General features: G+C 32.4%; 3 protein-coding genes and 1 long non-coding RNA gene across 10 annotated transcripts in view; 2 read left to right on the plus strand and 2 right to left on the minus strand.

The window, feature by feature from the left end:
* LOC127701233 (importin-4-like) overlaps positions 1 to 12,489 on the minus strand; it is a 997,117-nt gene that overhangs the window by 237,276 nt on the left and 747,352 nt on the right. The window lies entirely within an intron of this gene.
* The window catches only part of LOC127701235 (GPI transamidase component PIG-T-like), a 242,162-nt gene that overhangs the window by 174,317 nt on the left and 55,356 nt on the right, over positions 1 to 12,489 (minus strand). The window contains exons 5-6 of the mRNA XM_052205060.1: positions 11,812 to 11,899; positions 10,150 to 10,244 (exon numbers count right to left, since the gene is read on the minus strand). Coding sequence (XP_052061020.1) covers positions 10,150 to 10,244; positions 11,812 to 11,899 — 183 coding nt within the window. The remainder of the gene's footprint in view (positions 1 to 10,149; positions 10,245 to 11,811; positions 11,900 to 12,489) is intronic.
* The window catches only part of LOC127701252 (uncharacterized), a 239,064-nt gene that overhangs the window by 121,065 nt on the left and 105,510 nt on the right, over positions 1 to 12,489 (plus strand). The gene's annotated exons all lie outside the window — the stretch shown is intronic.
* The window catches only part of LOC127701240 (zinc finger CCCH domain-containing protein 13-like), a 406,889-nt gene that overhangs the window by 68,300 nt on the left and 326,100 nt on the right, over positions 1 to 12,489 (plus strand). The window lies entirely within an intron of this gene.

Below are 12,489 nucleotides of genomic sequence, written 5' to 3' on the forward strand. Positions count from 1 at the left end.
TAAGGCTTAAACTTTTGTTGGTGTTGAAAATGAATGCAATAATATCTTCATTTTGATAGAAATAATGAATCACAATTTGATTTCAGTACTTTTTGTACATCAGGATTGGTTGCATTTCATAAAATATGTTGAATTGAAGGGATCAGATACTAAATTTAATATTCGCATTGCATAAAAATACACAAATATTTCTTCTTTTATATCAGAAATAGTGCAATGCAATTGCTATCAGTCATTATAAATGCCTTTAGATAAGAAATTTTTAATAAAATGTGAATAAAGAAGGATAGATATGCATAAACTTTTGTTTTTGTTGAAATAGAATGCAATAATTCCTTTATTTGAATGGAAATTATTGACCGTCATTGGATTTTTGTACTTTTTATAGCTAAGGATTGATTATTTTTTATTTAGTTAAAAGACTATCAGAAAAAATATACTATAATGTTGTTCTCGTTGTTTAGAATTACCAATATTTTTTTTATTTTTAAGAGAATTTGCAGCATTTTTATTTTCATTTGTGATTTGTTATTTTAATGGCCTCGAGATAAGTTTGTTTAAAGAATTTTAAGATTATAAGAATAAAATACTTAAAAATGATTAAAAATAATACATCGAAATTTGCAATAAATGATCATTTCAAGAAAATAATAAAATCACTGAAAATCGCTATCAACATAGTTTTAGAAATGTCCGGGTTTGAAAAAATATAACCTAAATTAAAATGAAAATGGCCATTCTTTAATAGTAATATTTAAATTTAGTTTTATATGCATATTTCTTTTCTTTTTAAATTCTTAAAACTGTGCTAAATAATTAATAAAAAAAGATGTTGATCATTTGTACTTGAATGTTTCGTATTTTCCATGTCGCCATTTTAATTAAATGAAACGAAACTAAGATTTCTTAATTTGTATTAGATTATCATGTGACGTAGTAGAGTTCAACCCCTCAGAAAGGTCGATCGGTCCTATCCGTCTGATCCGTCCGATCAGTCAAAAACTTTTACTATAAGTCTGACGGATTGGTGACGCGAACTTGACTGATCGGTGACTGATCGGTGACCGCTGATTGATCGCTAAAACAGTAACGCGTAAGGTTGCAAGTACTGTATATGGTTTAGGGGTGAAGATCTCAACCGTTTACAAGTTTTCAAAAAGAAGGGGGTGGGGTTTACCACCGTGGACTTCCGTTAAATATCATTTGATTTGTTTTATTGTCCCATACAAGAATATATATGGTTTAGGGGTGGGGATCTCAACCGTTTACAAGTTTTCATAAAGAAGGGGTTGGGATTTACCCCCGTGGACTTCATCTATATTTCATTTGATTTGATATATTGTCCCATACAAGAATATATATGGTTTCTATGTGGGAATCTTGACCGTTTACAAGCTATCAAAAAGAAGGGGGTGGGGGTTACCCCAATGGACTTCCCCTATATTACATTTGATTTGTTTTATTGTCCCATACAAGAATATATATGGTTTAGGGGTGGGGGATCTCAACCGTTTACAAGTTCTTAAATAGGAAAAAGGTGAGGGTGACCCCAGGCTTTTTATGGCTTTTTTATTTTATTACCTTTAAAAGTGTTTGAATATAACAGATAATAGTTGCACATGTTTAATTTAGCATGAAATCAATTTGTATTTTATGATTAAATATTAAATTTGCTGAAGACAATTTCACGCATGCGTATAACATAGTAAATAAAGCACATGTGTTACTCATGAAAAATACTTTTTTCTACGTAAATTTAGATTTAATTTTTAAATCAGAATTGATGACTGTCTTTGATGAAAAGTAAATAAATAATGAATATACTTGTCAGGGAACTTTAATGTTTAAAGATATTATTCTGAGCTTGTGATCACTGTCAGGTGTGAATTAAAACCACAGGTAAAAAGTGATTAGCGATCATTAGCCAATGTTTCCCGGAGGCATTGATATAGATATTAGGAGGGCCCTCAGGTTTATCAAACTTCTGTAGTGGCAGTTTTATTACAGGAAAGGGATTATAAACAAAAACAAGTGATCACAAGTGCAAAATGGCGATTTAGAAATCCGATTTCAAACATTGAGTCAAAGAAATGACCGAAATTACTTCTGTAAAAAAATAAAATTTGTCCTAAATCCCAATTACTCGTTTAGGACAAATAGTTTCATCTTAGGACATGACTGGCAAATATGACCGTTTCCGGACCCTTGGTGTGAACCCAAGGACTATCCCAATATTTCATTTGATTTGTTTTATTGTCCCATACAAGAATATTTGTGGTTTAGGAGTAGGGATCTCGACAGTTTACAAGATAAAAGCACATTATCAAATTGAAGGGGGGTAGGGGTAAGAATATATATGATTAACGGACACTTAATTATCTACAAAATGTCTAATAATGAACAGTAAATTCCAAACCTCATTTATACAGTCCTACTAGTAAGTTTCAAACTTTATATATACAGTCCTACAGATCTTATCAGAAAACAGAAAATTTTCAAATAAATCTGTCACTCCAATGATTATCATATACTAAGATATTTCCAAGATCTAATTAATAATGAAAATAAATCATTATCATATGCTAAAATATTTCTAATATCTAATTGAACAGAACTATGGTTGTTTAACATGGTACTCTAACATAATTAATAATGTAATAATCTTCAAAATGTCTAATGATATAGCTTATAATCATTACCACTTAGGAAATAGATAATTTTCAAATTTAAACTGTCACTCCAATTTTTATTCTGAGATAAGACAAATCATAACATGATAACAAGAGTAAGATAGTTTAAAATTCTACTTTTGGATATTAAATGGCGATAACTCACAAAGGAGATATACTAAAATCTTGAAAATTGAACTAGACCTTCATTAAGTCCCAGGAAACAACATATTTAAATTTGAAAAAATTTGTTAAAGTGTTTTTATGTTATTGTGCTGACACTGTTTGGCAGCCGCCTGTAGAACCGCCCAGCCGCCCGCCGTACATCACCATTTTAATAACCGATATTTCCTTCGAAAATCCGGTTAAAAATGCTTGTTTTGGGCCCCTTTTGAGCCCCTAATCCCTAAACGGTTGAGACCATCATCCCCAAAATCAATTCCAACCTCCCTATTATGGTATTGAACCTTCTTTAAAAATTTCATAGAGATCCATTCACTTAAACTAAAATTATTGTGCGGAAACCAAATGTGTCTTCGGATGATGACGACGACATCATACCATTATACGATCCCCAAAAAATTTTTGAGGTCCTATAAAAACAAGGAAGTAGCTGTCAAATTGAGAGCAAACTGTCTGTATTTTGAAAGGCGCTTTCAGGCTTTTTAACCTGCAACATTCTATCGCTTTTCGAATCTATAAAAGACCTGACCGCAAAAATCATAAATATCAAAATTGACCACCATTTTGTCATAAGAAATAGCATATAAAAATTTTGAGAGCATTGGCTGAACAGTTCATAAGTAATTGCACGGAAACGACATAAAGTGCTAATTTCCAATCTATCTAGGACCAAACTCCTGAACAGCAAAAAAGAGAATCGTTAATATCAAATTTGACCGCCATTTTGTTATCAGTATACAGCATATCAAAATTTGGTTGAACAGTTCATAAGTAATTGCATGGAAATGACATAAAGTGCCATTTTTTAATCTATCAAGAACCATAAAAGTGAAAATCGTTGATATTGAACTTCACCTCCATTTTGTCATCAGTAACAACATATTATAACCTGAAAACCATTGGTAGAAGTTTTCATAAGTTATTGAACGGAAACGACATAAAGTATCAGTTTCAAATATATCAAGGACCATTACTCATGAACGGAAAAAGTGAAAATCATAAATATTGAACTTGACCTCCAATCAGTCATTAGTATCAACATATTAAAATTTGAAAAATATTGGTTGAAGGGTTCATAAGTTTTTGCATGGAAACTGTTGGCAGCCACCCACTCACCAATTTAATAACTGCTTTTTCCATCAAAAAACCCAGTTAAAAATAGAAAGGGAGCTTCCTTTTATCAATTTCAACAATAATTAGAGTTTTAAAGAAACCATCCAGACATACTTGAATTAGTGGGCGATATTTGAAAAATTGCCTTAGTTTAAATCAAAAGAGAGCTTTCTTCCTTCAATCCATTTTCATGCTTCAATGTCCTTAATGCTGTGGCAAAATAAAACCTGTTGTTTTTGTTGATGATGGGTAATTCTGGGGTCTTTTTTCTTCTTTTATGATATTTATCCAAGTAGTGAAAAATAAAAGAAGAATGTGTCTGAGGACACAAATGCCTCTGCTCAAGCTTGCTTATAATATGTGAAAATACTTTTTGAGAGCACTTGATGTGATTGCTAGTTTTTAAAGAGTTCTATTGTTCTAGTCTTAGGTTTTTTGTGCTGTGCGTTATTTTCATATTTTCACTGTTTTGTTTTTATTTCTTATGTAATAAGTTTTCTGATAAGTTCTGTTGTGTCCAGTGAATTTCTCAGTTCTTATATAATGTTTTGGTTCTTCTACTTCTTATCTCTTTGTTAGTTTTACTTGTTTATTTCGTAAACTAAGATTTTATGACCTTAATAGTAGTTAAGTGAGGATCCCACTGTTTGTCCTCTGGTTATTTTTATGCATTATGATATCGTAAAGGTTGTTATTTACCTAATACATAAAAGTTATTTCATTAAAACAAAATATTCATAATATGATGGTCCAATTAAGAAGTCCCAAATTAAGTAGTGTGTTGTGGTTGCAGTGAGAAAACAAGATCTATCATGCAAGTTTTGGATCTTAGCATTGTGTTTGAGTTTCATAAAATTTGCATGAGACAAACTTAAGAGTGCAGAAACGAAAATTTTATGGACGAAAGGATTTACGGAAGGACGGACAGGCTGAAAGATTAAGAGTATCAAGAGTAACACTTAATGCCCCCTTCGCCTAGCTGCAGGGACATAAAAAGATATATTGATATTACTGTTTAATTTTAAACAATCCATTTCCAGTAAAAATAAATGGAGAATGTGTCCCCATGGACACAGATAATGCCCCCGCTTGCATACAACATTATAAAGGGACATAACTCAAGAAGGATTAAAGTGACGCTACCCAAATTTGTACTTGAACTGAGTTTTAAGGTTATAAGTATTGTGTATAGGTTTCATAACATTTGGTTGAGGCAACTTAAGTTAGAGAACAGAAACTAAAAATTTTGCATTTTTTTCCATTTATAAAGGGGCACAACACGAGAATGGTTGAAGTGACCCCACCAAAATTCAAACTTGATCTTTATTTTGTGGTAATAAGCATTGTGTATATGTTTCATGAAATTTGGTTGAGGCAAACTTAAGAGAACGGAAACTAAAAATTCAGCAATTTTTCCATTTTTGAAGGGGCATAACTCTAGAACGGTTAGAGTGACGCTACCAAAATTCAATCTTGATCTGTATTTTGTGGTAATATGCATTGTGTATAAGTTCCATAACATTTGGTTGAGGCAAACTTAAGTTACAGAACGGAAACTAAAAATTTTGCAATTTTTCCATTTATAAAGGAACGGTTAAAGTGACAACATCAAAATTCAAACTTGATTGGTGTTTTGTGGTAATTAGCATTGTGTATAAGTTTCATAACATTTGGTTGAGGCAAACTTAAGTTAGAGAACGGAAACTAAAATTTTGTAATTTTTCCATTTATAAAGGGGCATTACTCTAGAACTGTTTAGAGTGACACTACCAAAATTCAAACTTGATCTGTATTTGGTGGTAATAAGCATTGTGTATAAGTTTCATAACATTTGGTTGAGGCAAACTCAAGCTAGAGAACGGAAACCAATTTTTGGATGTACAGACGGACAATGGTAAAACTTAATGCCCCCTCCGCTATGGCGGGGGCATAAAAATGTGCTTCGCCGAGCGCAGCTGGATACGACCGCAGAGGTCCAACCCTGAACAGTTGGGGCAAAAATGGACAAAACATTCAAGCTTGATACAGGTCTGAATTTGGATTGTAATTAAATATTTGACACATTTTAGGTTTCTGACACAGAATAAATGTAGTCAAAGAACTTGAAATTGGTTATATGATTTGAATTTATATTCAATTGAAGATTTCTTGCTGTTGTGCAATCCACTGTGCTGTTGCGCACTACTTAGTAAATCTGTTGACTATATACAAAGAATAAGCAAAATAAATTGTGACCCCCAATTTTTTTTTGGAACATTGATAATTTCTTAAATCTTGAGGGAAAAAAATTTATCCCCCTCCCAATAATAATATTTGAAGAAATTTTCTTTTTGTAAAATGTGGTACAATTTAAGAGACATCAATACACTTAAACACAAGTTATTGTCTGAAAACTAGAAAAATGCTTGTTTGGGCCCCTTTTTGGCCCCTAATACCTGAACGGTTTGGGCAATTAGGCCGCAATTAAAAATATCTTTGTTTCCCCTTACCCTACCCACCATTTTGGAAGTGGGTAGGTAGGTAGGCTTTTTTTTTTTTTTTTTTAGAAAAAATCCCTGAAATATATCTAACACACAGGAAAACACAGAAAAACAACAAATTGAACTTTATTGATACTAAAACAACATACTGTATGTATAGATTATAACATGCCCTTTTCCATATTGGCCCTGGTATCATCCCGAGACTCCCATATCGGCCTCGAGGCTTTAGCCGAGGGCCGATATGGGTCGAGGGATGATACCAGGGCCAATATGGAAAAGACATGTTATAATCTATTTATCACATATTTAAGTTCTGCAGAAAAGAGAAAAAAGTTCAATTATAACAATTTAATGAAATATAACAGGTAAAATCTTAAAAATTTTATCACAAAAGTTTTATCACATTTTTAAATTTAGTTTTTATCATTTACACTATAGAAATTTATTGTCACATTTCCACTTATTTCGGAATCAGGGCACATTTGCTCTACAAAGTCTGCCGTATCGCTTTCCTCCACTGCGATGAAACGAGTAACGTTATTGTTCGCCATTGTCGTTAAGGACGCAATGACGTCACGTCATTTGGAATCAGGGCACAATAACCAATAACCTCTTTTTTGCCCCGGGCAATTTTGAGGTTATTACATATGCAAAACCCAACGTATTCGTAACAAATATGTGATAAAACGTAATATGCATGACTAGAAGACCTTACAATTTCAGACAGGCCTCTACAATAACTTTTTTTTCAACTTGTCCAGTAGGACAAGTACATACCAAAACTTACTTGTCCGAATGAAATTGTAACTTGTCCAAAAAAATCTTAATAATAACCTTTTTTGCATTTTAAGTTGATTCAAGGAACAAAAAGAATTAAAACAATAGAACAGAATTTGATTTATATCTTTTGAAATACTATTCAAAAATATGAGTCGAATACAATTAACTGAATCTAGTCATGTCACAGAACTTAGGTTCTACTTGTAGTTCCTCAATGCCAAAGTCTCATCAGATTCTGCACATAAGGCACCATCTGATAGGGCTGTCAATGTACACTCATTGGATTTGTATCCTGGTTTTTTAAAGTTGAAAAAAGTTTATTCAAATGCAATAAATAAAAAAAAGATGAGGTATGATTGCCAATGAGACAACTCTCTGCAAGAGACCAAATGACACAGAAATTAACAACTATAGGTCACCGTATTGCAAGTATTGTTTTTTTTTTCTACATATGATCAAATATGATTTTGTGAATTTAATGGTAAATAATTTTTCATTTTTATCTAAAAAATATTTTTGTTAAAAAAATTACCGGTATGTTATTTATTATAAAGCAACAGAATAAGGTAGGAAAATGAGGTACTGATTTGTCTTGGTCCCGAAATGTCTCCTGCGTTGCCAAACTGTCTATTAATCATGTCTATTAAATATGTCTCCTATGGTGCCAAACTGTCTATTAAACATGTTAAACTTGGAGCCGAATCGTTTCTGAGCTTGTGACGAACTGTCTTGTAAAGTTACCTTATCTACAAAGCGCATCGCTGATTCGGATCAGTAAGACTGGTTTCCGAGAATAGTATGCATTTTACCTGTTAAAAAGTACCTGACAAAGAACCAGTTTTAAATTATCGATTGCAAGTAAACATGTCTTGTTTTCATCAAAGTTGGATTAAATTTATTTTATGCAGAATAATTTTACTTGTCCCTTCGGACAAGCTTGATATAGTTTTTACTTGTCCGACCCTTTTTCCCTCTGGTACCGGACAATCGGACAAGCGTTATTGTCGAGCCCTGTCAGACTAGAAAATGTTTGTAAATATCAATGTCTTTGTGACTTAGAGTAGACCACATATAAATTGAGACACGGTTTTATATTTTTCTTATAGTTTTATTAATTCAATTGAAAATATAAAACCCTAACGAGACTGCTACCTAGTAACATTCGATGCAAAAAATATGTACACTAGTTTTTCATTTAAGGAAATACTAGAAGCCACAAACCGTGATCCAAGCGAGTATGACTACGCCTATTAAGGCTTATTCTAGAAAACTATGAATTTATTTTTAACAATAAACTTTACCATGAAACCTTGGGCGTGTTTATGTGCGGATCAGTATTCGCTGAGTTAGCAGACCTTGCAATGTTTGTTAATTCTTGAACACATTTTACAACGCTTTCAACACAGAGAAACAAAATGATAATGATAGTTGAAGTTCACATACGAATTTTCCTGTAATGAAACAATATTCTTAGACACTGTCATAATTATACAAAGGAGAAAGATTCTTTAACGAAGGCAAAGTATGATACAAGACATTAAAACCAATATCAAACCAACTGAAACATATCAATATCTGCACAGACACTGCTCACACCCAAAAAGTGTTTTCATTGAAAGGATTTATCAAGGGTGAAGTATTGAGGTATCTCAGAAACACAAGCAGCAAAACTGATCTTAAAAAACAGTAAGAAGCTCAAACGAGGCTATCAAATATCTGAAATCAACGATTTTTTTTATCAAACACAAAATACAGAAAGGGAAAACTTGCTAACACATCGCCCAGCGAAATGGGAGCAACCGCTAGTAATGTTAACAAAATTCAACCCATCTATACAGAAACTAAAAATATAATAATGAAACACTGGCATCTTATTTCACAAAACCCTGAATGTGTGACCATATTTAATCATCAGCCCATTATAGCTTATAAAAGACATAAGAACTTACAAGAACTTTTATCAAAGCATTAGCTGGTATAGTCATCTCGACTTTTCACAACACAATATGATACTGAGCTCGAAAAAAATCAACTACCATTTTATCCAAAGACAATTAGTGTATGGTCCAATATCACATACGAAATGAAACAAAATAGCATAAATAGCACGCCAAAATATACAACTTATTGAGTCAACCACTGATAAAGGCGAACTCAGGGATTAACCACAAACACGGCAGAAACACCAGGCCTAACATTTAAGCTCAAGGGTGAGCTCGGATGCGCAATCGTAACTACTCGGCCATTCTCGCTACGCATTTTGTTATTGGAGGCGTAGCTAGAATGGAAGAGTAGTTAAGATTGCTCGGATGCATTTATTAAAACATTATTCCATTCCAATTTCAGTATCCTTGCATGCGTTGTTTACCCTTTGCTGCAAACACACGGGCGACAATGATTTCGCGGAATGTTGAAAATACGGACCATTCAAGGAAACAAAATTAAAAAAAGGAACTTTTGAGCGAAACGAAAAAAAAAAAAAAACAACAACGTGATTTTTGAATAAAATTATTTCAGTCGGCGGATTTTTAGAGGGTCGGTCGGGTAAGGGGAAACAAACTTAATTTTAATTTTGGCCTTACCCCCAAAATGAATCCCAACCTTCTACTTGTGGTATTGAACCTTGTGGTACAATTTCAGAGCAATCAAAATACTTATACACAAGTTAATGTCCTGAAACTAGAAAAATGCTTGTTTTGGGCCCCTTTTTGGCTCCTAATTCCTAAATGGTTTGGACCATCACCCCCAAAAACAATCCCAACCTTCTTTTTGTGGTATTGAACCTTTTGATTAAATTTCATAGAGATCCATACACTTAAATTAAAGTTTTGTTCCGGAAACCAAATGTCTTCGGACGACAACGACGTGAAAGCAATAAACGAACACAAATTTTTTGCGGTTGTATAAAAAAACAACATTACCTGCTGAGATGTTATATCAACATATATTTTACTAAGTGTGGCCATAGAACACTGTGAACCTAGAGGCTGTCCTAATGTCTTCTTAAAACTCCAGTCTACAATTAAAATGTATTCAATAAAATAAACATTGTATCAATATTTTTACTAACAAATTAAAGAAGTCGCCTAGAAGTCACTATCATCAATTGCTGATCATGTTTTCTTTTTACAGTTTCTCTCTATCTTCTTTAGCTTTTGCTAAACAGCTACGACAATAACCCCTAAAATAAATCCCAACCTTCCTATTGTGGTATGGAACCTTGTGCTAAAATTTAATAGAGATCCATACACTTGTACTCAAGTTATTGTCTTAAAACCAGACAAATAATTGTTTTTGGCCTCTAATTACAAAACAGCTAAAACAATAACCCCCCAAAATTAATTCCAACCCTCCTATTGTGGTATGGAACCTTGTGATAAAATTTCTTACACATCCATACACTTATACTAAAGTTATTGTCTGGGAACCAATTTATTTTCTATGAACCAGTAAAACTAACCTTTTTTGGCCCCTTATTACAAAACCGCTAGGACAATAGCCCCAAAAACAATCCCAACCATCCTTTAGTGGTATGGAACCTTGTGCTAAAATTTCATAGAGATCTATGAACTTATACTTAAGTTATTGTCTGCGAACCAAAATGTCTTCAGACACCATAACATAATACTACCACAAATAAAGGTCGTATAAAAATAGATATGATATAGGCAAATTTCAATTGAAAGGCCAAGATGTTTGAAAATTTAGATTTACGGAAAGTGGCAAAGTAGAGAAGAGCAAAAAAAATCATACAATTGTGAAACTATAAATAAATTTGCGGTCGTATAAAAACTCATACTGTATGGTCGGCTATAAAAGGCCCTGACATGAAAAATATGAAACAATTCAATTGAGAAAACTAACGGCCTAATTTATAACAAAAAACCTAGTTTATTTCAATTTATTAAGAGTGTCTCCAAGGGAGATAGGTATCATACTAAATGATGTAACCCTCTTTTAAATAAGATATTTATTATTATTACCATCAAAATTTTATCCACCCCCTTTGCACCCTACATGTCAGAATTTTGAACTATCTCATTATTTCTTAGCCATGCATTGAATACATACTGAGGAGGGGTTGGATTTGTCAATTTACCTGATGGTATTATCACCCAGGCCAGTGAAACAACATTGGGAGAGGCATGTCAAAATATCATATGACTCTGGTGCCCCCAAATAATACTTTGCCAAACCTCAGCATATTTAAGGACTATTGTGTTTATATATCCAACAGCAGACTTAGAGTTCATTTCGAGTAGGTCAAGTAATACCAATGCATACTTTTTATTGGTTTGTCAATCACTTGTAATAATTCTTGAATCATAGGAGTTATAGATCAGTGGATTATTTCTCTTGATTATAAAACCTTTTACTTACACACTTTTTAAAGTACTGTTTTTAATAATCTTAACCAGTTTTGACAAAAAAAAAAAAACCTAGCTTAAAAATTATGAAAAAAATGTCTGAGTAACCTAATTTTATCACATATGCTGCTGATCAACTTTCTTTAGTAATATAAGTTAAGAAGATTCTTCATACTAAAATAACTAATATTAAGTCAAACATATCATAAAACAAACCTTGTTTTCCAACTTTTGAGGAGGATGTGTCAAAGACAACACTCAATGTCTGCTTAAGTTCAACTGATGCTGAAGAACATTTTGGTTCCTGCAGAAGACAAGCTTAAGTGTGATAAAATTCTGTAAATAACAGTTATGGTATAATTTAATAAAAAAATTAAAGAATACTTGTGTTATTGCTTAAACACTTATTTCTTACGATCTTATGATTGTCAAATTTAAGGTTGATGTGTTCATATATTATCACTTATATTATAATTGTCCCTATCCTTTTACTCATTAAATGCTATCTATTTCAGGAAGCTCCAATTCGTAGTTCCTTCAGAATAATGTGATGAAAATTTCATACTTGGCAGTGTTCTCCACAAAGCCTTAAAGCACCATGATACCTTGGTGCTACATTATTTACCCTGGTGTTAACTAAATAGATTTAATTACAGTATGTATTGTAAATGTGGTGCTATAATTTAAGGAAATCAGTGCTATTTCAAATTACTGGGAAGATCATTGCATGGCCATTATGTGTGTGAAAATCAAAATAGATCAAAAGGCAAGTTCCTTTAACAATAGTCTTTAATGAACATTAAAAAATGTGGAAATATAATATGTAACAAGAAATAGGCTGTCAAATTGATAGCAAACAATGTTTTTTGTATTTAAATCTATCAAGGATTATGA

The sequence above is a fragment of the Mytilus californianus genome, unplaced genomic scaffold (genome assembly GCF_021869535.1).
Source record: "Mytilus californianus isolate M0D057914Y unplaced genomic scaffold, xbMytCali1.0.p SCAF_5, whole genome shotgun sequence".
Classification (NCBI taxonomy): Eukaryota; Metazoa; Mollusca; class Bivalvia; order Mytilida; family Mytilidae; genus Mytilus; species Mytilus californianus.